The sequence below is a fragment of the Nerophis ophidion genome, linkage group LG24, assembly GCF_033978795.1.
Source record: "Nerophis ophidion isolate RoL-2023_Sa linkage group LG24, RoL_Noph_v1.0, whole genome shotgun sequence".
NCBI classification, from domain to species: domain Eukaryota; kingdom Metazoa; phylum Chordata; class Actinopteri; order Syngnathiformes; family Syngnathidae; genus Nerophis; species Nerophis ophidion.
This window is the reverse complement of record NC_084634.1, coordinates 20,358,819-20,385,278: the sequence shown is the minus strand read 5'-3', so window position 1 is coordinate 20,385,278 and position 26,460 is coordinate 20,358,819. Positions and strand designations below refer to the sequence as shown.

The 26,460-nt window shown below is 43.6% G+C and overlaps 2 protein-coding genes across 6 annotated transcripts in view; both read left to right on the top strand.

Moving 5' to 3' along the window:
* LOC133542092 (major histocompatibility complex class I-related gene protein-like) overlaps positions 1–1,150 on the top strand; it is a 129,278-nt gene extending 128,128 nt beyond the window's left edge. Inside the window, exons 7-8 of the mRNA XM_061885937.1 lie at positions 775–854; positions 1,095–1,150. Of these exons, the coding sequence (XP_061741921.1) occupies positions 775–818 (44 nt within the window). The 3' untranslated portion in view covers positions 819–854; positions 1,095–1,150. The remainder of the gene's footprint in view (positions 1–774; positions 855–1,094) is intronic.
* A 6,474-nt stretch (positions 1,151–7,624) lies between these two features.
* Positions 7,625–24,414, top strand: LOC133542096 (uncharacterized). 5 transcript variants are annotated; one of them, XM_061885942.1, is made up of 5 exons: positions 7,625–8,040; positions 8,566–8,630; positions 9,643–9,867; positions 12,683–12,865; positions 23,956–24,414. In XM_061885942.1, exons 3-5 carry the CDS (start codon positions 9,657–9,659, stop codon positions 24,237–24,239), a joined length of 678 nt encoding a protein of 225 aa, XP_061741926.1. In that variant the 5' UTR covers positions 7,625–8,040; positions 8,566–8,630; positions 9,643–9,656; the 3' UTR covers positions 24,240–24,414. The 5 variants fall into 5 exon arrangements, with proteins under 5 accessions (XP_061741926.1, XP_061741927.1, XP_061741925.1 ...); XM_061885943.1 differs by having other exon boundaries at positions 8,471–8,630; XM_061885941.1 differs by lacking the exon at positions 8,566–8,630.
* The last annotated feature ends 2,046 nt before the right edge of the window (positions 24,415–26,460 follow it).

Genomic DNA, 26,460 nt, shown 5'->3' with positions numbered 1-26,460 from the left:
AAAGGTTTGTGTGTATTAAAACATGTGCAAACTTCATCTACTTAACTCCTGCGTAGGGTCTCTGGAGGTCTTGTCTTGGGCACAGTTGGGTTTTCCAACAGGACATTGACCCCAAACACACCTCAAAAGTGGTAAAGGAATGGCTAACTCAGGCTAGAATAAAGGTTTTAGAATGGCCTTCCCAAAGTCCTGACTTAAACGTGTGGACAATGCTGAAGAAAAAAGTCCATGTCAGGAAACCAAGAAATTTAGATGAACTGCACCAATTTTGTCAGCAGTGGTCAAAAACCAAAAGCGCTTTATTGCAGTGAAACATGCCAAGGGACATGTAAGCAAATATTAACATTGCTGTATGTATACTTTTGACCCAGCAGATTTGCTCACATTGTCAGTAGACCCATAATAAATTCATAAAAGAAGCAAACTTCATGAATGTTTTAGTGAGCAACAAGTATGTGCTCCAATCACTACATCACAAAAAAATAAAGTCGTAGAAATGATTGGAAACTGAAGTCAGCCATGACATGATGTTCTTTACAAGTGTATGTAAACTTTTGACCTGACTAAGACACTGGAGGGCTGCTTGCACATGAGCCTTGAAGCCAAGCTGAACCTGTTTGGAGACTTAGTCTTAGACTAGTCAGGAAGTAGAAGAGCAGAATTCCCAGCTGCAAAGATGTGATATGAATGAAGATGGACTTCCTTCACCAGAGTGAGGTGTGGGCTTAGCATGAGCAGCGTAAGCAGCTCACGGTGCGTTTTGTGCTCCGCCAGCTGGTGACGGTGGTAACCAGCTCTCAGAGAGACGTGAAGGCTGAAGGCTGAAGGCTGAAGGCTGAGTGACACACGGCACAGTGAGGACTTTGCTTTTTCACGCACCTCCAAATGTTCTTCTGACTTTGTGTGAAGATGATGTTGACTCTGCCACATGCTAACATCTGCACCTGCTTTTGTTGGGAACGTGCTGTGACCATGAACATTATCAAAATATACAGGAACCACATCAAAATCACAGAAATTATAAACCAAAAGAGAAAAATTAAAACTTATTTTGTTTTGGAACATCTCATGGTTAAGCCGCCTGGCTGTTCCAGGATGCTTTGTGCACTGGAACACAGAGAGATGTCTCCATCGCTGAGGGACCTCATCACACTTGGACTTTTCTTTCACATCTGCACAATTTACATGATGTCTTCTTTGGCTGAGAAAACACCTTCAATCTGCATCTTTCAACAATATTTTGCCAGTGAATCATGTTGATGTTGATCTTTGTGTCCATGTAGTTGTGATGTCATCACATTGACAAGGATTTCTTCTTTCCTTTTCAAACCAATAGACAGCTGCTTATCAGTGAATATCACCTTGTGTCACATCTCATCATTATTTTTAACAATAATTTGCAACATTAGTATCATTTTTTCAGTACTGTTGTATGTTAATGTTAATTGTTTTTGATGTAACATTTAAGAACGTTGATTATGAGAACTGCTGTCCAGTTGTTATATCTTGTTTTCTGATGACATTAGTCTCATTTGCAATGCAATTGCACTTCCAAGACCATTAGATGGCATCACTCTGTAACTGTTTATGCTATGTTGTCAAACTAGAAAGTAGCTTTTTTTCCAGGAAGAATAATTAGTTAAGTTGCGCCCTACAAACTGTCAATACTGTAAAAATAGTTCTCATTACACAAAACTGTAAAATTCAAACTATAATCTTAATTGTTGTTTCCTTTACCAAATTCCAAGGTGTTGAAATCGCCATGTAAAATCCTTCATGCCTGTCTTTGGCAAATCCTCTGTAAATTACCATTAAGCGAGCGCATTTTGAAAGAGTGTCGCATTACTTTAAGTTTGAGCGTTTTTCTATTAAGCACAGTCGAAAATGGCAAGGTGACTTAGAGGGAGTTTGGCTGAGTCCGGCCTGAGTGCTGCTTGAATGATTGTTTACGTGAGCCCGTGTTTAGTCTGAAAGCAGTCATGACCAGTCTGAAACCGGACATGACGTCACATGCAACATAGGTATCCAACTATGGCACCGTTTGTGTCAAGTTCTTCAGGTTTTTTTTTTTGCAGCCGTGCTCAAACTTGAAAGGGCCAGTGGGACTCAAAAAGGACACAAAGGGACAACTCAATCTTCTTTCCTTGTGATTTATTGATATTTGATTTGAAGCAATCAAATAAACTGGGTTTCGGCGTAAATGAATGGATGAAATGAATGAATAGTCGAATAGTCTGTAGTTAAATAGTAGAATAGTTGATTAGTGGTGGGTTGATTAGCTGAATTGTAGAATAGCCGATTAGTGGGATAGTAGGATAGGCGATTAGGGCAATTCGGGTGATTAGGGTGATTAGGTTGATGACCTTAATCAAACAGGGAAAAAAAAGAACACTGTTTCATAAACATACATCAAAATACATTATTTGCTTTCTTTTTAAATCAATCCAAACAAAATTCATTCCCACTGATAGGGACTAGGTTTAAGAATAAACTTAAACATTTCCAATAATATGAATGAAATTAAACTCAAACATTTCAAGAATAAACTTAAACATCACTGATAACTTTTAAATTTACTTTCAGTCAACTTAAACAATGTGTAAACATCAGTGAAATTTCTCCTTTAAACATTTCCCCAGTGAAATTATTTTCTTGAAACATTCCCCTCAGTCCAAACAAACATTTATTTCCTTTGGTTTTCTCACTAGTTGCGTCTTCTGAGTCCACACAAGAGCTGTCTTCCTTCCTCTCAGCAGCATGTCAAAAGGGCTGACTGACTGAAGCTCAAACATTTTAAGCATGTGCTCTGAGCAGGTGAACAGGTGAACTCAATCAAGCCAATCTGGTGGAAGCAGGTGGAGATGTTCAGCCCTCAGCTCTCACTGTTGCCCCTTCAGGCCTGGAGTGTGCTCTGCAAATCAGTGGTGTTTGTGCTGCTCTGTCTTTTGACTTGACAGTTTGGTTTTACGTGAATTGATAGTACCGTAAGTACAAAAGTACGGAATTGGGTAGCCAACCTTACCAGTTAGTGTGACGGAGGGGGACAGTGACACAAGATTTTTATGACAAAGCATTGCAAAATATTGTGAGACATGTGACATGTGAATTATATTTATATAGCGCTTTTCTCTAGTGACTCAAAGCGCTTTTACATAGTGAAACCCAATATCTAAGTTACATTTAAACCAGTGTGGGTGGCACTGGGAGCAGGTGGGTAAAGTGTCTTGCCCAAGGACACAACGGCAGTGACTAGGATGGTGGAAGCGGGAATCGAACCTGCAACCCTCAAGTTGCTGGCACAGCCACTCCACCAACCGAGCTATACCGCCCCACATATTTATATTTTTTGAAACAATTTGCTGTTTTTTCCGTTCCTTTTTGCATAATCATATTTTTGCTTGATTGCCAAACATGCCGAGGATGTCATTTGGGAAGTAAACAAGGTAGGCCGTTCATATACTCTTGATATTCAGTGTTTTATGTGTACAATGTTTCATGTACATTCTGGGGGTTTTATTCAGTAAAAACTTGTTATATACAATTCTGTTTTGGAGGTGCTTTGTCATTACACACATGATAACACTTCTTGCTTGCAGTCATGCAAAACTAGTATTAAATGATCTTAATTAAGCCTTTACCATGTCCGAAAAGTGACAATCAAAAATAGTTTGTCAAATGTCAACAGAATGAATGAAGGACAGAGCTTTTTATTAAAATACAATATTTGGTAGAAATCACAGCAAATTTAAGAGAATCAAATAACGTAATTCACCTGTTGTTCTGTTGATGCTAGTAGTGGAATGGTATACACATCTGCTGTGTGTGACAGTGGGTGTGGGTACGATTCCAGGTCAGGATGGGAAGGTAAACTTTGATCTGAATCATTATGATTGTTGTGCTGTGGCGACTTCTCATGGGATGAAAATGAAAGACATTTACTGATTTAATTTTGTTAATCAATCAATCAATCAATGTTTATTTATATAGCCCTAAATAACAAATGTCTCAAAGGACTGTACAAACCACTACAACTACGACATCCTCGGAAGAACCCACATAAGGGCAAGGAAAACACACACACAGTGGGACGCCAGTGACAATGATGACTCTGAGAAACCTTGGAGAGGACCTCAAATGTGGCCAACCCCCCCTCTGGAGTGTTATTTTGCACTCCAGCATGAATTATTTGATCATGTTTTTATGACCATGTGTTCTTATTACCCCAAGACGTGTCTAATTAAATACAGGTTTCAGTTAAATAGTAAAACATGTTTTTCACATTGTCACGTTCAAACATTAATGACATTTATTAAACAACACAGGAAGCAAGGAAATAAACAGAGACAGAATTCAATTTTGCTCAATTTGAGGAGAAACGTGTTGACCTGTAACCTCTTACAGTGTCACCCACGCTCTCACGGAAAAAGGTTCACGTCTCCTCCTTTATTTGGATATTCCCTGTTTACATAACAACAGCTGTTTCTAAAGGAATGGGGGCTATGTAAACAGCCATTAACACAAAAGAAAAAGATGCCTCGGGCTTGGACTGGTCTTGGATCGAGCTTGGGCAAGTCTTGGATCACAATAGACAACCTCTCCCGTCTCCTCCCATCGTACACAGCGTAATTTTCCAAGCCTTTGGCTTTGTGCAACAAAGACAGCTGTCGTCTGTTCACTGGGAATTCAGAGAACGGAAAGTTGTTTTGATAATCTACAAACCTTTTTTTTGACATTCATAAATAAAGAAGGCAAAAACAAGCAAACAAACAGAAAAATCACCATGCCAACAAAATGTCTCCCACTTATTCTCTCTGAGAGTTGTCAAGCCTACATGTGATGGATATGGCCTGCCAGTTAAAAAGTTTGCCCAAGTTATTCTAGTCACTTATGCACAGATGAGATGTGTCGGCCTCAAAATATTACTTTGCATCACTTTTTGGCAACCAACAATTCATTGATTTAATGAATACATCCAAACACTTTATTGATATGTATGATGTGCATGAACAAAGAACAGTTGATGTTGTATGTAGCTTATAAACAAGGAAGAGGTTTGTAACACATCAACATCAACAAGTCCTTTAAAATCTCATTAATGTCACGGGAATGGCCAAATCTTTCACATTTCAAACCGAGCAAAGGCTTAAGATCATGCTACTTTTGTTTAAGAAATACTTTGCAGGTACAATAGTCTGGATAAACCTGCTTTCATATCAATTTTAAAGAGACTATCTTTTATACTTTATATTTGAGTCGACTATATCTACTGTCATTCTAGCAGTGACGTGCTGTCAGGGAGGCAAGTGAGGCTGTGCCTCACCTGCCAGGTGGCTTAACCATGAGATGTTCCAAAACAAAATAATAAAATAAAATAAGTTTTAATTTTTCTCTTTTGGTTTATAATTTCTATGTGATTTTGATGTGGTTCCTGTATATTTTGACAATTTTCATGGTCAAAATTGCGGAAATTCCATGTTTCCTGATCAAAACAACGCAGCATACGAGAAGTGAGGCAGACACAGGCGGAGCCTCCACGGCTACACACAGTGTACATTGGCCGTGTGTGTACGAGGGGGCGCATGCTTGTTGCCTCAGGGAAAAGGCAGGCCATGAGGCAGCAAGTACCTCTGCCTCAAGGTAGGGGGCGATATTTTGTCAACTTGCAGTTCAATGCCTCAGCAGTACTCTAACTCGCCACACTGGGAGAAGTGGGGGCGTTCACGTAGAATGTACAGTAGTATGGACCATAGGACAGGACGAAGAAGTCGCGTTAAGAAGCTGTAGAGGCCTAAGATGCTCTACTAGTCTGCTGGAAATCCAAATAAAACGAAGGAGTAAAAAGCAAAATGGCGTTTGACAGGGAAGGCCTAAACGTGGCCACTGGCCATTATTGTTTCTCTATTTGTATTTAGTGCATACATGTACACATATATGTGGTGTAGTAGATGAAACGTTGTTAGTCATTGTTTGTCAGCGGATACATTAGTCCGAGCGCACTTTATCTGGTTTTAGCATGAATTGATTAACGTGGACCCTGACTTAAACGAGTTGAAAAACTTATTGTGGTGTTACCATTTAGTGGTCAATTGTACGAAATATGTACTGAACTGTGCAATCTACTAATAAAAGTTTCAATCAATCAATCAATCAATCAGTCTTGTGCTAGTTAGCTTAGCTCGTTAGCAGCTAACAAAGAGACGCGGACATAGATAAATAACCATAACCCAACTTTGGGAAGTTGACATTAAAAGGGACCAAATGTCCCTTTGGGACAGAGGACCCTATTGAATTTCTAGCGTTTTATTCTTTCTTTCTTTCTTTCTTTCTTTCTTTCTTTCTTTCTTTATTATTATTCCGCAACTTTGAGCTATAATTTGACCCCCTTAACATGCTTCAAAACTCACCAAATTTGACATACAAATCAGGACTGGCGAACATTGCAATTTAATCAAAAAACCTAACCCCAAAACTACAAATTGTGCTCTAGCGCCCCCTAGGAAGAAAACACAGACAAAACTGCCTGTACATGCATATATATATATATATATATATATATATATATATATATATATATATATATATATATATATATATATATATATAAATATATATATATATATATAAATATATATATATATATGGTCCACGTCTTGGACCATGTCATATTCTGGTTTTGTTTCTGTTTTGTTATCATCCTGTGTTGTATTCGACGTCTTTGGTTCCCGGTAGCAATTCCTGTTTGGTTTCTGTTGTCATGGTTACTCATTTAGTGTCACCTGTTTCTTGTTTGTCGTCACGCACCTGATTTAATTAGTTATCTCCTTATTTAAGACCGCCCTTGTTTGTCATTCGTTCTCGGACTATAGTTTGCTTCACGCAACAAGTGAAATCTCTCTTCCCGCATTGTGGTAACTATCTTTTTTCACCCTATTAGCTTCCATGCTATTTTGTTTGTTTACTTGTCCCTAGTTTACATACTAGCGCTTTCTGTTCATTCTAGCTTCCACGCTAGTTCTGTTTGTTTTGTCTTTAGTGCCTATGTGCCAGTATTTCTGTTATTAGTTTGTTCTTGTAGTTAGGAATAAATCATCATTCCTACCTCAACGCTGTGTTCCATCTCTGCTGCACCACGAGAACGCAAACACACGCGGCGATGCCACCCAAACGTCACACACATATATATATATATATATATATATACGTATATATATATATATATATTATATAGATTGATAGATATAATATATAAAGCCAGAGGAAATTTAGAAAGAACATGACAACCTCCCACATTCTAAAATACATTATAAAAACGATTAACATCAAAGACAAAAATAATATCATGAGTGTAATTTTTATTTTGTTTCTTTTTTTTCTTTCTTTATGATACGTTGTTTCAATACATTGTTAAATATTTTAATATTTTTAGGAAAATAAGTTTGATGTCTGTTTTGAAAATTAGAAATGGACAAGTTTACTTTTATTTTCACAATAAGTAAATAGTATATAATACAATAGTTTTACCGGTGGTGGAAAGCTGGTTGTACTTATTCCTCTCACGAGATTTGGAAAAGATCTGCTTACTTGTTTCTCTCGCGAGATCTGACAACACTGCGCGCGAACCAAACACGGCGAGGATAAAGCAAGATGGCGTCTGACGGTGAAGACCTTATTGCAGTCGTCACAGTTCAGTGTTCTTAATCTGTGCCTCCATGTACACATATATGTCCTTTATTACACTCTAGTAAATAGAGTAAACATCGTTAATAACTGTTTGCATCCGGTTGTATTAGTCTGAGCGCACTTTGATGCTTCTCGAGCTAGCTTAGCCTGCTAGTTAGCTTAGCTTGTTAGCTGCTAACAAAGAGAGGCGGAAGTGATCAAAACACATCACTAAGTAGAGATCAAGTGTGAGTGTAAAGTGTTGTGATTGTGTGAAAATGTGCCAAAGAACGACAGCAGAGTACGAGGAGGAACTTTGTCCAACAAAAGAGGAGAAGGAGCGACAACATGAAAAACATCAAGTTGTGTTACACAGAACAGGTTTGTTTACTTCTTACCCTCACATCTTTACTAACTTTATTTTTATTTTTAACACAAATCTTGAATAGATTGTCTATAGGAAGATGAATTGTCATGTGAGGATGATGCACTGATTGTTTTACATTGTTGATAAGAAGGAGAGATTGTCAGACACACAATATTTATGAGAGGTTGATGTTTGTAACAATGTGTATCAACATGTTTACACAAAACTTACACAGTCACCGGGGGAATATTCCAGAGAGCAGGTTAAGTGCAAAGTTCTGAGAATGCAAAGCTCGAGAGTTTTACCTCCAAAAACAAGAGAGGTAAGACAAAGTCAGAGTCAGTTACCATGGTTACTGACGCTGTTAACCTAGCCTGCTAGCTGGCAGGTTTGACAAGTTATTTATGTGTGCAAAAGCTATATGATTAGAATGTAATTTTCCAGCATGATCTGACACCTGCCCAAAGTGCCAAAACCACCAGTAACTGGTGTATTGACCATGGCATTACTGTCCAACTCCCCCGACCTGAACCCCGTAGAGAATTTGTGGGGTATTGTGAAGAAGAAGAAGCTGAGAGACACCAGACCCAATAATACAAATAAGGTAAAGGCCGCTATTGAAGCATCCTGGGCATCCATAACATCTCAGCTGATGGCGTTGTGAAGTTGGGAGAGTGGCTGTGCCTGCAATCAGAGGGTTACTGGTTCAATCCCCTCCTTGTACCATCCTAGTCACGTCCGTTGTGTCTTTGAGTAATACACTTCACCCTTGCTCCTGATGGGTCCTGGTTAGCGCCTTGCATGGCAGCTCCCTCCATCAGTGTGTGAATGTATGTGTGAATGGGCGAATGTGGAAAATAGTTGCAAAGCGCTTTGGGCTCCTTAAAAAGGGGTATAAAAGCGCTATACAAGTAGAACCATTTACCATTTATCAGCTATGTCACAGGCTGATTGCCTCCATGCCACACCACATTGATGCAGTATTCAGTGCACAAGGATTCCCAACCAAGTACTGAGTCCATTAATTGGCATTTTCAAATGTTTGATTTTGTTTTGCTCTTATTAATCTTTTTTTTTTTTTTACTTGGTCCGAGGAAATATTCTAGTTTTTTGAGATAGGATTTTTGAGTTTTCTTAAGTTGTATGCCATTATCAGCAATATTAAAATAATAAAAGGCTTGCAATATTTCAGTTGGTGTATAATGAATCCAGAATGTATGACATTTTCAAAATTCTAATTGCATTACAGAAAATAAAGGACTTTATAAAAAAATTCTAATTTTCTGAGACAGTCCTGTAGTAGTTAAAATAAATAAATGATAAATGGGTTGTACTTGTATAGCGCTTTTCTACCTTCAAGGTACTCAAAGCGCTTTGACACTACTTCCACATTTACCCATTCACACACACATTCACACACTGATGGAGGGAGCTGCCATGCAAGGCGCCAACCAGCACCCATCAGGAGCAAGGGTGAAGTGTCTTGCTCAGGACACAACGGACGTGACGAGGTTGGTTCTAGGTGGGATTTGAACCCGTGCTCCTCGGGTTGCGCACGGCCGCTCTCCACACTGCGCCACGCCGTCCCTAAAATGTGTTTTGTTTGTGTCCTGTAGACATCCATCAGCTGATGGAACACCAAGAAGAATGTCTCCCTCATCTGCAGGGGGACAGTTTCACACATCCACAGCCCCCCTATTTTAAAGAGGAAGAGGAGGGAGAGTGTCCTGTAGGGCAGGAGGAGGCTGATGTCAGCAAGTTTCCACTGACTGTTGTCTCTGTGAAGACTGAAGAGCATGAAGACAAACCACCTGAGTCCTCACAGCTTCATCACAGTCCAAGTAAGCACAACATCCACATATCATCTAATACAATGTTTGTGACACATGTTCATCCGGGGGACACATTTATGACTAAAGATGGAGATATATTTGCTTTTTATCACCACCATTTAAAAATGAATGCTCATCAATCATCAACAGTGTAATTGCTGGGGTGTAACCATGTGACCTAGAGGCCGTCCTCCTTACCTCACGTGGTCAAATGAAGGCAAACATTCAATATGGCTACTGTTTATTTACCTTTAGCAGCACATATGTCAGCATATTTCAAAGGTTTAGTGGTGAAGATAAGAGATGTACACAAAGTACCATTTTTTTAATTAATACTGGTTCCTAATTATGTTGTCCATGAGGACCGTGAAAATTCTGGATTAAAGACACAACTATTTGTATTTTTAATTCCAGCTGACTGAGGTAACTATGACACGTTGTCACATTGAGTTCAGCTGCCGCTGCTACACATTACAATCAGCTTTGAATAATGACAAATAAGGAAGCAACAAAAGTTTGATGTGTGTGTTATTGACAAGAAGAGAAGATTTCACCCTGTACTGCACACATAGTTGACTTCTTTAAGACTTCAAATAAACAGCTGTTGATAAACAACTTCCCTGATGTTACAGAAAATCATGTTGGAGGTGTTCAACCTCTTGTGCTAATAGGAATGCTATATAAAAAGCCTTTTTTTTGACTTTTGTATTTCCACAAATGACATGTAGTACCGATAAATACTGGTATCAATAAGGAATATCAATTAGGGTATCATATCGATAAATTCTCAGCGATTAACATCTCTACTGAAGATACAAGCCAGATATCTTTAAAAAATATATTCAACTTTTATTTGGATTTAGTAACTTCTCTGCTGTCCAGCAATGTCTCAATCAATGTAGATTATTAGTACTAATTAGCAAAGTTTTGTTGTCTCTCTAAAGTATTTATTTTGACAGCCCCCTCACGGTAAAGTTGTCGGAGTGCAAACTGAGGCAGTATTTGTGACTGATAAAACTTTCGGCGAATCAAAATTTAAGAAATTGCACCGGAAAAATCATTACTTTTGAAGACGGCCAATAAAAACACAATCAAAATCAGAAATACTTTAATAATTCCAGGGGAAGAAAAGAAAGTTTTCCGCACAATCCCATTCAAGAGCAGACCAACATTACAGGGAGACAGAACAGGATCGCTGACGGGTCTGACAACTTCCGGCGCCCCTTTCAAAAAAAGGGAGAAACAGGGGAGGAGGGGGGAGAAAAAAAATTCAATCTCAGCCTGATCATCAGCGATAACAGCGTGGAGAGGGTCTCTGACTTCCGCTTCCTGGGAGTCCACCTGGCCGACGACCTATCCAGGAGCACCAACACCACGGCTACCATCAAGAAGGCACACCAGAGACTGCACTTTCTGAGAATACTGAGGAACAAGCACCTCTCTCAGGAACTGCTGATGTCATTCTACTGGTGCTCCATTGAGAGCATCCTGCCCTACTGCATCTGCGTGTGCTTCAGCAGCTGCTTGGCCGCAGAGAGAACGGCGCTCCAGAGGGTCATAAAGACCGCCCAGAAGATCATCGGATGCCCCCTCCCCTCCCTGGCTGACCTGTACAGCTCCCGCTGTCTCAGGAAAGCAGAGAGCATCCTGAAAGACCCACTCCACCTAGAACTGCAAGTACCTGGGCGAGTCTTAATTTGGCAGTTTGTCATTGAAAGCCTTGCTAGTTTAGGTCTTGAGGATTGTAGCTTTGCTTGTTTTGTGGCCGTCATCCTCGGTTCTATGTTCTTTGCAGGTACAAAAATTGATGGAATGATCACTTAAGCCGCATACAGTAGTTCCACTTGTGGTGATCTGAGACTGGTCAGAAGTAACAAGGAGGTCTATGAAGGTTTAAAAGGACTCACTCACCCTGGTAGTTTGCTTAATGAGCTAAGTGAGACAATGTTGGTGGCACAGCTTAGTGAAGGTTTTAAAAATGGGTGCATCCTTTCAGGACATATCTGTGTTCCAGTCCCCAAGAAGATGTAAACCTGTATCAACATGTTTACGCAAAACTCACACACTCACCAAGTACATTTTATACTGTAATCAAATCTAATAATTTCCCTTCCTGACTCTGACCTACATGCATCAATAAGTGAAAGTAAACATTTATTTTCAATAACCAAAGTAGTCAACACTTGATTTATTAAAAGAACATAAAGGTGACTGACTTTCCTTCAGCGTGTCGTAGATGGTCTCCAATACCAAAAGAGGAATTGTTAATGAAGATACTCCATAAAAAAGCACATAGTAAAACATGCTTTTGGTAAAAGTTCCTTTTGGCCCAGCCAACAAAATGACCACCAAAACGTATTTTGCATGATAACAAAAACAAACGATGAATGTTTTTTTTAAGTGATTTTGGTATTAGATTTTTTTTTATTTCCATTATATTGAAGTTATGTTAATGACAATGTCATTAAAATATTATCGTTAAGTTTAGAGATAAAGATTATGTGTAATAGACCGTATACAGAATTAAATATTTACACACTTTACATCAGTGAAGTTAAGAATGCTTCAATCAATGATGCCTCGTATTTATAAAAACTTTTCAAATTGCCCCCCATTAAATTTCCAAGTCTGTTTTTGTACTCACTGTACCACTTTTGAATTATTTTAGGAAACAAATGGGTATTTCCTGTATTTTCATTGGTTGTTTTGCTACACACTTTTAACACAACACACAAAAGAACACAAATAATGTCATTGTGTTAACAGTGTCAGTTCAAAACTATTTCTATTCTCTCTTTATCTTATTTACTTATTTACCCAACAGACGTCCAGCAGCCCTCTCACATTAAAGAGGAAGAGGAGGAAGTGTGGATGAGTCAGGAGGGAGAGTGTCCTGTAGGGCAGGAGGAGGCTGATGTCAGCAAGTTTCCACTGACTGTTGTCTCTGTGAAGACTGAAGAGCATGAAGACAAACCACCTGAGTCCTCACAGCTTCATCACAGTCCAAGTAAGCACAACATTTTATTCTCAGGGCATTCAATCCATCACAACTGGACTCTTCACTTTGTCTTACAAGACCTTTGTCCTCTCATCCAAGTAGGCTTCATCACTTCATGCTCATACATTTCAAGTCTTGAATATAATCACTGGAATTTAGAGGTGAACTGCACTTTTTGGGTTTTTTTTTCTATTTTTCACAATCATTATGAAAGACACAACGGTTGATATATTTACACAAAATAAATCCCATTCTAACTAGGGCTGGGCGATATGGCCTTTTATTAATATCTCAATATGTTTAGTCCACATCACGATACAGCATATATATGTGGATATTTTGCCTTAGCCTTGAATGAACACTTGATGCATATAATCACAGCAGTATGATGATTCTATGTGTCTACATTCAAACATTCTTCTTCATACTGCATTCATATATGCTACCTTTAAACTTTCATGCAGAGAGGGAAACCACAACTAAGTCAAATTAGCAAAAGTGTATTTATTAAGCAGTGGCACAAACATTCATGTCATTTCCAAAGCAGAAAGTGCAAGATTGTCAGAGACATTTTAAAACAAGCTATTAGTGCACTTTTGTGCATGATGAATATTATATATGTTGCAAAATTTTTATTCTATTTTTCCATTGTTAAAGAGAGGTCATCTTAATTTTTTCATTTTTTTCCACACATTTTTTCCATTGCATTTTATTGATGTTATTCTCCAATTAAAAATATGAAGTAATACAATTGTTAACAAAATTTGGACTCTGAGTTTGGACACAGATTCATCATCATCATCATCATCATCATCATCATCATCATCATCATCAGAATACTGGACGAAACTTTGACATAAATTTTTCTAATATAAGTGTGACCTCAATATTCCTCGATAATAAGACTAAAAATAGAGATTTAAGTACCATATTAGAGTGCCTCTTATAGATCTACCTCGCCACATTGTGAGAAGTGGGGGCTAGCAGATACATGTTGCTATCATGTTTTAGCAGCGAGGAAGACAGCATTTGTGTTTACTTTTTTGTCGGATTCAAGTTTTAATGCTCTGCTAAATAAATTAATCACTATGCCTTCCAATATTAAGGATTATTTATATATATTTAAGAACAAATTCCCTACTTGACAGGTAGCAAAATGACTCCACAAAAAGTGAACTAGCAGCAGGACTCAGTAAATATTTTCTTAATTTTCTAATTAACTATAAAGAGTAACATCCATCCATTTTCTACCGCTTATTCCCCTTTGGTGTTGCGAGGGGCGCTGCTGCCTACCTCAGCTACAATCGGGTGGAAGGTGGCATACACCCTGGACAAGTCGCTGTCTCATCGCAGGGCCAACACAGATAGACAGACAACATTCACACACTAGGGACCATTCAGTGTTGCCAATCAACCTATCCCCAGGTGCATGTCTTTGGAGGTGGGAGGGGCCTATCCCCAGGTGCATGTCTTTGGAGGTGGGAGGAAGCCGGAGTACCCAGAGGGAACCCACACATTCACGGGGAGAACATGCAAACTCCACACAGAAAGATCCTGAGCCCGGGATTGAACCCTGACTACTCAGGACCTTCATATTGTGAGGCAGACACACTAACCCCTCTGCCACCGTGAAGCCCTAAAGAGTAACATGACAGTGGAAATTTCACAAGAATTCACCAAAAATCGGAAATAGGGAAAGATTTGATGCAGATGAACCAGGTGGCACCATGCAGTAAAAAAAAGTGATGTTTACTGATAAACGAACAAAAACCGAGAGCAACAGGGAACTGTGAAGACAACAAAACAAACCGCTGAAACCCAGCAAAACACTCACAGGAAATGTGGAGCAGACGGCGTCCACAAAATATGTGCGTACTCGAGCTTGACATCTAAAAGGATAGTCACCCGTGAACAAAGAATAATGTCCGGACAACAAAGGTAGCAAGAGGATCAATTGAAATAGTCTTGATTGCAAACAGAAAAAAGGTGAGGGGAAATGCTCGGGGACAGAAGTGAAGCTGCCACGGGAAAACACCAACAAAACTGGGAGAGCCACCAAAATAAAAGCACAGGACAGGAATTCAAACATTAAACAGCGGAAAACACAAACAAAATGTGAACAAAATTTGCCAGATGTGACAAATGGAGTGTCAGAAATGAGCTGAGCCAAGATTGACAGGCTGGATAATGAGGGAGAAGCAATCTAGTGTCATGTCAGCACACTGGGACTGGAAGGCAGGATTCACACAATCTTCTTCTCACTTCTCTCTCATGTGGAGGCTACAGTCCGCATGACAGAAGTCACTACTACAACTACTCTTATTTCATTTAAATGTATTTTTTACTTACAAATTATTATTATTGTTTTTTTCATGGACATCCATCAGCTGACATTGTTATCCATTACATCATATGTGCATACATCATACATCTATTGTCTGCCCGAAAGATCAACATATTATTTTTTGTTTATTTCCCAACGATGACACCTGCACCCCTCCCCCACAAAAAAAGAAAGACAGCAAAAAAACGAAAACAAAAAACAAAGTAATAATAATATTAATAACAAATAATATAAACAGATAAAACTATATACATATAGGGAGTAATCTTTTTTTTTTTAAACAGTTTAATCACTAATTAGAAAAACATAAAATTAGTCTTATGTGGCGTGACATAATCAACCCAGTATTCCCAGTATGAAGTACATTTCTCTAGTTTATAAATAATAAAAGCTGTTATCTTCTGTGTTTTATAAATGTCCATTGTGATTTCCATCCATTTCTTCAAAGTTGGGCTCTCCTGTAATATCCATTTCCTGGTAATGCTCTTTTTACAAACCACTAGTAGGATATTCATGAAGTATTTCTCCTTTTTCAGCCAATCCTGAGGTGCGATGTGTGAAAAACAGAATGTTACTTTCAAGGGGTGATTTGAAAATATCCTGTAGAGCTTGGTGTATCTCTTTCCAATAGTCCTTTATGGCAGAGCAGTCCCAGAAAACATGCTAGTGGTTTGCCTTTAGATTCCCACAATATGTCCAACAGGCAGGGGAGTTGTTATCATACTGAGACTTCTGAGAAGGTGGAATAAAACTTTCCCAGCCAAACTCTCCACTTGGGTGAGCTGCTACAAGTCCATTGATATCTCCATTTCATTGTCCATTCTTCCTCAGATGTAGTTATCCCTCCTTCCTTCTCCCATTTTGTTTTAATATATAAAGTTGAATATGATTTCTTATACAAGCATGAAACACTTCTATCAATAGTTTCTGAATTGTAAACTTTTGTAAACAGTTCAATTAAACATATGCTTGTCTTGACTGTGTTACATGTTTCACCTTCATATTAACAAAATGATGCAACTGCAGATATCGATAGAAGTCTGGGTTTTTCTAAAAAAAAAAAAAAAAGTGTCCTTTTAATAGTTTCAAAACTGAGCATTTTTTAATCTTTCATTATACTACATGAAGCTGAATTGTTTTTTGTTGATCTCTATTGGTAGGGTTTGAAATAGGTACAGCAGTCTTGGAAGTGTCAGGCTTGCCCCTGACAGTTTGTCTATGTTTTAGTTTTCTCCTCTGCATTTGTCTGTTTCCTGTGTTTTAGTATTTCCTGTGCTCTTAATTTGTCAGCTTCCTGTCTTGTTCCCTGAGTGATGTGTTCCCCTTTAGCTGCGGCTGATTGGCATCTGGCCACACCTGTTGCCAATCAGCCGGCTCTTATTTGTGACTCCTTTGTCTTGTGTCAGTTGCTGGATCATTGTATTGTCATTTATATTGTCGTTACCTCATGTCACTCTTGTGTCTTTGCTACCTGTCGTGTCTGGCATCATCTCAGATATTACCTGTTGTGCTACATCTTTTCCTGGTCGTCGTAGCGGTAAGCTGTTTTTGTTAGCCATAGCTATTTCCAGTTTTTCTGTTTGTTATCCTATAGCTTCCATGCTAAAGTTCCTTTTTGTTTTTCTAGCTCCCAGTGCTAGCTCTCTTAGTTTGTTATTCCGACCACGTGCGCGCTTTTGGTTTGAACCCTTTGTTTGATTTTGTCTTAGTATCTTTATTAAATCATGTTTGCTCACTCCATGCCTGCCTCCATCTCTGCATCTTGGGGTTCGTCAACAAATAACTCTGACAGGAAGTGCATTCATTTTAATACAATCAATTCTACAGCTAAGGCAAAAAAAAGGAATTGAGTTCCATCGTGCTAAGTCATCTTTTATGTTTTTATGTATGGGTAGATAATTGTGTACTGATAATTTTTTAAGATCTTTTGATAGAATTATGCCCAGGTATTTAAAAGACTGTTTGCCATAACAGGGGGTCACTGCTTCTGATTTCCTATTTTGATTTTATATCCTGATAATAGACCATACTGTTCTAAAGATTGCATTAATTTAGGAAAAGGGTATGTTGGTTGCCCGAGATAGACTAAAATGTCATCGGCATAGCAAGCTGTGGAGAGGGGCGTGTTCCACGCGTCCCCTGCGGGCGGGGTGTGTGCAGGGGCCGGCCATGAAGCAGCCAACAGGTGAGTGGATACCTCAGCTGGAAGGAGTTATCTAATCACCTGTTCCCTTTATTAGCAGCGCTGGAGACCATGAATGGGAGAGGGACGCATGAGGACGCAGGAGAGAGGCAGAGAGACGAACAAGGGACAGCTGAAAAGCTGGAAAGACGGACAGTTGTGTAAAGTAAAAGATGTATTAAATACTGTGTCAAACCTGTATCCTGAGCTGTGTGATACTGTGGTCAGAAGAAGCCGGGCGAGACGCAGGAAACGTCCACAACTGGCACCCAACTTAAGCGAACCACGACGATGTCCACCACATCACCCCTGGAGGCGCTCGGGCAAGTGCTGGCCGAGGTATCGGCAGCAAGCCAGCAACAGACGCAGCTGATCCAGCAGCTGATGGACAGATCCACGGTAGGAGCAGCAGCCAACATGCAGCGAATGGGGGAGGCAGAAGATCCCCACACGTTTCTGGACGTTTTCGAGGCCACAGCGACCTCATGCAGATGGCCGCGAGGAGAGTGGGGAGTGAAGCTGCTGCCGCTGCTGGTGGGGGAGGCGCAGCGGGCGGCGTTGAGTCTCCCGTCAGCCACCCGGAAGCAGTACGCAAACCTGCGCCACGCCATCCTGGATCGGGTCAGCAGCAGCCCGGAGGATCACAGAAGGAAGTTCCGGGCAATGAAGTAGGGCAAAGAGGACCGCCCTTTCGTCCTGGCGCAGCAGATGCGAGACGCGGCGGCCCGGTGGCTCCAGCTGAATGGGCGGGATCCCGGAGAGGTGGAGGGAATACTGCTGGAGCAGTTCGTCGACGCCCTTCCGCTCAAGACAGCCGCGTGGGTGAGGTGCCATTGCCCTGCCGACGTGAAAACAGCGGTGACACTGGCCGAGGACCACCTAGCGGTCCAGAGGGAAGCGACGACGAAAGCAGCCGAAAAGGCCCTCCCAGCACTTCACCGACGACTCACGCCACCAGACGGGATGACACTGGAGCAGCGCCCTCACCTGGCCGGAGGACCTGGAAGCATGGAGCAGGTCCCCTCCTCGAACACGCACACACGCACCCACGCACCCAGTCACACACACACACATCCAACAAGGGGGGTGGGGGGGGACCGGGGATATAATCTGCTTTCTCCTTGTCAGTTTCAGGGTACCAGCGCTGTCCAGAGAGGGCTTCCCTCACAGAGTGCACATCAGACACCCGGGCCGGTGTGCTGGGGTTGCGGTCAACCCGGTCACGTTCGCCGGAAGTGCTCCTTAATGGAGGTGGGGCATGTGATGCGGGTTGTCGGGGTCCCAGCACCCGCCCCCGATCCGGGGGAGACGTACTGTGTCCCAGTAAGAATACAAGGGAGTACATGCCGGGCGATGGTGGATTCGGGCTGTAAACAGTCCATGATGCACCAAAACCTGGTTCGACCCGGGGTGTTGAGGCAGGCGACACTGGGAAGAATTAGGTGTATTCATGGGGATGTGCACGAGTACCCGATTGTGCCAGTGGAAATTTGGCATGAAGGTCAAAAGCATAATGTTAAGGTTGCCGCAAGCGCGCACCTTACGCATCCCATAATTTTAGGAACAAATTGGCTGGGGTTTAGCCAGTTAGTGACAAAATGTGTGGGGATGCGTTCACGGACTGTAGGACAGGGGAATATCCGCGCAGTACTCGCTGGCGACGCGGATTCATCCGGCACTGACAGGCGGGAACCGGCAGGGGCTTCGCGGGAGGCCCCACCGGCCCTCCGCTGGCGGTCCACGGAGGATTTTCGCCTTGAGCAGTCCCGCGATGAAACTTTGCGCGCGGCCTGGGACCAGGTGGTTTGCACAGACGGTCAGCTGGTGCGTCCGGGGAAAACGCAGGTATTCCCCCACTTTGTGATTATTAGGGATAGGTTATATAGAGTGAGACGTGACACTCAAACAGGTGAGGAGTCCACCCAGTTTTTGGTGCAAAAACCCCGCCGGGAAATGGTTTTCCAGGCGGGGCACTGCAATCCCCTCGCTGGCCACTTGGGGTACGAGAAAACACTCAATCGGGTCACGGTCCGTTTCTATTGGCCAGGCATCCGGGCAGATATACGCCGCTGGTGTGCTGCCTGTCCGGATTGCCAGCTGGTAAACCCGGTGGCCGTCCCGAAGGCCCCTTTGCGCCCATTACCACTCATGGAGGTCCCGTTCGAAAGAATTGGGATGGACCTCATCGGACCATTTAACCCAAGCACACGGGGATATCGCTTTGTGTTAGTTCTGGTGGATTACGCAACGCGGTATCCCGAAGCAGTGCCTCTGCGCTCCATCTCTGCCAAGAGTGTGACGCAAGCACTCTTCACGGTCATCTCCAGCGTCGGAATCCCGAAAGAGATTTTCACGGACCAAGGCACGTCCTTTATGTCACGCACGATACAGGAACTGTACGGGTTATTGGGGGTTAAAGCGATCCGCACCAGTGTATACCACCCACAAACTGACGGGCTGGTGGAACGGTTTAATAAAACGCTGAAAACCATGATCCGTAAGTTCATGCACGAGGACAAACCTAATTGGGATAAATGGCTGGATCCCCTAATGTTTGCGATGCGGGAGGCACCCCAGACCTCTACCGGTTTTGCACCGTTCGAGTTGTTATACAGCAGGAAGCTGCGCGGCGTATTGGACCTAATAAAAGAAAGCTGGGAGGAAGATTCAAGCCGCAGTAAAAACGAAATACAATACGTTATGGACCTGCGAGCAAAACTCCACCAGGTGGGGCACTTGTCACGCGAAAATTTGCTCCGCGCCCAGCAACGGCAACAGCGTACGTACAACAAGGGAACCCGGCTGAGAAAATTTTCACCGGGAGAAAAAATACTTGTACTACTCCCAACTTCCAGCTCAAAATTACTAGCAAAGTGGCAAGGACCCTTTGAGGTCACACGGCAGGTAAATGATGTGGACTACGAGGTTCGGCGCTCGGACAGAGGTGGAGGCTTACAAATTTACCATGTAAACCTACTGAAAGCATGGAGGGAGGCCGAGCCTGTCTCCATGGTGACGGTAGTGAGAGAGGATGAGGAGTTGAGGCCAGAGATCCCGCACTCTGCTTCTTCTTCTCCTCTTCCCTGTGATGACCAGCTCACATTGGCTCAAAGAGCAGAGGTTGCTGAGTTACAGCGGCGCTATGCAGATGTGTTCTCCTCGCAGCCCGGGCGCACGGATCTCATCCAACATCATATTGAGACCAGCCCGGGGATTACGGTGCGGTCTCGGCCATACAGGCTTCCCGAGCACAAACGCAAAATAGTGCGGGACGAATTAAAAACCATGCTGGAGTTAGGAGTAATAGAAGAATCCCAGAGTGCATGGTGCAGCCCTACTGTTCTTGTAGGGAAGAAGGATGGGTCCGTGCGGTTCTGTGTGGATTACCGCAAGGTGAATGAGGTGTCACGTTTTGACGCGTACCCAATGCCTCGGGTCGACGAGCTTCTGGATCGGCTGGGCACTGCTCGTTTTTTCACGACACTGGATTTAACCAAGGGCTACTGGCAGATTCCCTTATCACCGGTGTCCCGGGAAAAATCGGCCTTCTCCACTCCCGAAGGTTTATACCAGTTTGTGACGCTCCCGTTCGGGTTGTTCGGTGCGCCTGCCACGTTCCAGCGCCTCATGGACCGGGTGCTGCGACCCCACGCTGCATACGCGGCTGCCTACCTGGATGATGTTATCATCCAGAGTATCAGCTGGGAAGATCACCTACGGCGGGTGGGGGCGATGTTCGAGTCCATGAGGCGGGCAGGGCTCACCGCCAACCCGGCGAAGTGCGCGGTTGGCCGGAGGGAGGTACAGTATCTGGGGTACCACTTGGGGGGGGGGAGGCTGCAGCCACAGGTTGACAAGACGGCAGCAATTGCGGCCTGTCCACCCCCCAAGACTAAAAAAGAGGTGAGGCAGTTTTTGGAACTGGCGGGCTACTACCCCGGTTTGCGGACCTGACCAGCCCACTGACAGACCTCACCCGAAAGGGTGCTCCAGACCAGGTCCAGTGGACGGAGCGGTGCCAGCAGGTGTTTGAGGAGGTAAAGAAAGCACTCTGTGAGGAGCCGGTACTGCGCATGCCAAATTTTAACATTCCCTTCTGTCTGCAGGCGGACGCGTCGGGCCGGGGACTGGGGGCCGTTTTGACCCAGCGGGTGGAGGGCGTCGATCGCCCCATACTTTACATCAGCCGGAAATTGTCGGACCGGGAGGCGAGGTACAGTACGGTGGAGAGGGAGTGCCTCGCCATCCGGTGGGCGGTCGGGGCCCTCTGCTACTACCTGCTGGGACGGGCCTTCAGTCTCTGCTCAGATCACAAACCTCTCCAGTGGCTCCACCGTATGAAGGACGCCAATACGCTTATCACCCGGTGGTATCTCGCATTACAACCCTACAACTTCCGGGTGGTCCATAGGCCGGGAGCGCAGATGGCCGTGGCCAACTTCCTCTCTCGCTCCGCTATTGGAAGGGAGGGTGAGGGGGAGTGGGCACGGCCGGACAGGTGCCCGGCCTGTGTCTGGCGGTGGAGGCATGTGGAGAGGGGCGTGTTCCACGCGTCCCCTGCGGGCGGGGTGTGTGCAGGGGCCGGCTATGAAGCAGCCAACAGGTGAGTGGATACCTCAGCTGGAAGGAGTTATCTAATCACCTGTTCCCTTTATTAGCAGCGCTGGAGACCATGAACGGGAGAGGGACGCATGAGGACGCAGGAGAGAGGCAGAGAGACGAACAAGGGACAGCTGAAAAGCTGGAAAGATGGACAATTGTGTAAAGTAAAAGATGTATTAAATACTGTGTCAAACCTGTATCCTGAGCTGTGTGATACTGTGGTCAGAAGTAGCCGGCCGGGCGAGACGCAGGAAACGTCCACACAAGCCAATTTATACTCGCTCCAATTAATAATAACTCCCTTATTATTTTCATTGTGTTATTGTCAGGTCAGGTCTTATCCCTGCTACTGGTCAAATGTAACCCAATACAACCTGCTGCATGGATAGATAGGACCCGTCAGCCCAGTAAGGCGACCCATCTAGGAAAAGGAAAACTCAGATCCAAACCGCCCCTGCCTTGTGGCATACCTTTCTTGGGGAAGGCTTCGGGAGTAAACCCTGAGGGAAAAAATCAGGAGACGGAGACCCTAAGGTGGTCCACTGCTGACTACAGCGGTGCACTGGCAACTCCTGCGACACTGTTGGTGCCAAATTGTACCAGCTCTTGCTGCTTCTTTGGATCCATCATCAGTGTGAAGAGGGGGGGTCCTGCTGCACAGGCAACAGCATGACCTCCATACTACTCTGCCCTGGCTTGCGCCCTGTAGAGGTCACTCCAGCCTCGTGTCATAGCGTGGAAACAACGGGAAACAACGGGAAGCAACAGTCTGCCGGTTATAAATTACAATGCTCCGACGGAAGGAGAGATCCTTGAATTTCATTGGACAGCTCCTGCCCGAATTAAGCTGGGCAGCCCCCAGCCTATTAGGTTCTGTCCCGCCACATTAGGTGCATGGTGATTAGGAAAAAAAACGACAAGCAGACTGCAAGACCTGCACCAAGCATGAAACAATGTATGAAAACCAGGTGCCCAATCCTAAAACTGGGAAGCTGGAATGTCCGAACTTTGACATCCGGACACTCAAACGATCTCCAATACATCAGTGATGCTAGAAAAAAAAAAAAAAGAAAACGGCTGTCATTAACAATGAGCTACTGAGACTCCAGGTAGACATAGCTGCATTGCAAGACACCCGCCTAGCCCACTCGGGAACCCTCAAGGAGAAATACTTTAGCTTCTTCTGGCAAGGAAAGAGTACCGGAGACCGCAGAGAACATGGAGTTGGATTCGCTGTCAGGAACACCTTGTTAAAGATGGTTGAACCAGGAGACTGTCACACCGCGGTGAAGGAAGTCTTGTCTTGGTTTTTCTGTCTTGTGATTTACGTGTTTTATTTTGAAAAGCTATCCTCCTGTTTCAGATCACGGGCCATTCCTCTTGTGTCACCAGTCTGACGTCATCCCTGACCCCTGATTGTTTCCACCTGTTTCCCAGTATCCCCATACAGTATCCTATTTAAGCTCACGCCTCCTCTTGTCCTGTGCCAAATCGTCTCGTCGTATGTGCCTTTCTAGCCTCCATGCCCATGTCCATGATTATCTCCTTGTCTTGCCCTTTTTTTCTGGTTTTCTTTTTTGGATCAAGCAGTCATGTTGCTGTAATTTTGAGTTTACCTTTTTCCTCCTTCGAGCACCCTTTGTTATCCTTCAACCACCTAATTAGTGATTGTTTGTGTTTTGATTGAGTCTTTTTTGTTTATTCCTATTTAGTGTATGTATATATGTAAATCATTTTTGTTTTTTCCTCCTGTTGGAGCGCTTTTGGTTATTTCTTATATTTATTCTACTTTTGTTAGTTTTTTCTTAGATTAGAGATTCCTCCTATTTTTTGGAGTGATTTTGATTTACATTTTTCTCTGAATTATATTCCGCGTATTTTGATTATTCGTGTGAAATACTATTTGCTCTGGAGGTAAAAAGTCATTTCAAAATAAAAGCTTTATTTTTTGAACTTCCTCTCTGCATCTAGGTCCTCTCCTTATTCCGAGTCGTAACGGAGACAAAGGATCCGAACGCCTGATGACACTCCATCTCCACACCTCTAATGTCCCAGTGACCCTAGCCTGCGAATATGGCCCCACTCTAATGTCTACAGCAGAAGTGAAGGATGCATTTTATGCCAACCTGAATGATGTCATCAAGAACATTCCCCCCAAGGAACATCTCATCATCCTTGGTGACTTCTATGCGAGAGTGCTGCTGACCATGACTGGCCTTCCTGTCTTGGACACTTCGGAGTTGGCAAGGTCATAGAGAACGGGCAACGGCTACTGGAGTTCTGTTCCTACCATAACCCTTGCGTGACCAACTCCTACTTTCAGATGAAACCACAGCACAAGGTGACATGGCGCCATCCCCGCTCAAAGCATTGGCATCAACCAAACATGATCCTGATCCGACAAGCTCAAGTTTGTGCTTGTTATTCATAGTTACCCCAGCGCAGACTGCGAACCCAACCATTCAATTGTCTGTTGCAAGATCAAGCTACAACCAAAAATGTTTCACAACTCCAAACAGAAAGGCTAGCCCCACATTGAGTCCACCAGCATGCATCTTCCAGAGTAAGTACAAGAGTTTGCCATGTCCCTCAACAACATCCTATCTGAAGAACAACATCACTACTCCGCCTCCGAGAAATGGGGCCACCTCAGGTAGGTCGTTCAGAAAACAGCCCTTGCAACCTTTGAGAGGAGGATCTTCAAAAACAGCAACTGGTTTGTTGCCAAGTCCAACGAGATGACCTTGTCATTGCAGCAAAGCGTGCTGCCCTCACTGAATACAAACGCTTCCCAAATGAGAAGTCTCTGCAAGCACTGAGAACTACAAGAAGCAAAGTGCAACAGACTGCAAGACATTGTGCCAATGAATACTGGCAACAACTCAGTGAATCCATCCAGTCTGCAGCTACCTCAGGTAACATCAGAGGGATGTACGAGGGCATCAAGGCTGCTCTGGGCCCAACACAGAGCAAAACAGCCCCCCTAAAGACCACCAGCGGGGAAGTTATCACTGACATGGGCAAGCAGTTGGACAGATGGGTAGAGCACTATTCAGAACTCTACTCCAGGGAAAACACTGTAGTCACCTCAGCCCTTGATGCCATTGAACAGCTGCCCATCATTGAGGAATTAGATGCTGAACCAACACTTGCTGAACTTCACAAAGCGATTGACAGCTTAGCGACTGGCAAAGCACCTGGTACTGATGGCATCCCCCCAGACCTCATCAAGAGCTGTAAAGACACCCTCCTGCAGCCTTTGCATGATTTCCTCTGCCAGTGCTGGAAAGAGGGAGCCGTGCCGCAGGACATGAGAGATGCCAAGATTGTCACCCTTTACAAAAATAAGGGCGACAAGAGCGACTGTAACAATTACAGGGGCATCTCCCTCCTGAATATGGTAGGAAAACTCTATGCCCGTGTTATACTTGTGCGGCTTCAGAAACTTGCTGAGCGCGTTTACCCGGAATCTCAATGCGGGACATGGTATTCTCCCTACGCCAACTACAGGAGAAATGCAGGGAACAACAGAAGCCCCTGTGCATATCCTTCATTGACCTGACCAAGGCTTTCGACCTGGTTAGCAGAGAAGGGCTCTTCAGCATCTACCGAAAATTGGATGCCCTCCAAAGGTCCATAGCCTCATGAGATATTTCCATGACGACATGAAGGCAACCATCCAGTATGAGGGTAGCATACTGGATGGTTAATTTGACATTACGAGAGGAGTCAAGCAAGTTTGCGTCCTTGCTCCTACCCTTTTCGGTATCTTCTTTGCCCTGCTCATCAAACATGCTTTTAAGACTGCAACAGAAGGGGTGTATCTTTGTACAAGATCTGACGGCCAACTTTTCAACCTAGCCTGTCTTAAAGCTAGATCCAAAGTCCGTGAGACAATCATACGGGACATGCTCTTTGCTGATGATGCTGCCGTCATTTCGCACACTGAATCTGTCCTTATGGACAGATTCTTCCAGGCCTGCAAAGACTTTGGGTTTTCCATCAGCCTAAACAAGACCAATGTGCTGAGTCAGGAAGTGGACACTCCACCAGCCATCACAATCGATAAGCACCAACTCGAAATCGTACACCGATTCACTTACCTGGGATCCACCATCAGTGACAATCTGTCCCTTGATGTTGAGATCAACAAACGTATCGGCAAAGCTGCCACAACCCTGGGGCGCCTCACAACCCGCGTCTGGGAGAACCGGAAGCTGACAACTCCTACCAAGATGGTAATGTACAACGCCTGGATTGTCAGCACTCTTCTGTACGGCAGCAAAACATGGACAACATACTTCAAACAGGAGCGCAAACTGAACACCTTCCACATGCGCTGCCTTTGCCGCATCCTCGGCATCCATTGGAATGACAAGGTGAGGAATGCCCAAGTCCTCCAACGCGCTGGTCTTGCTACCATGTTCACGCTGCTCAGCCAATGCAGGCTGCGTTGGCTCGGCCACGTGTGCCGTA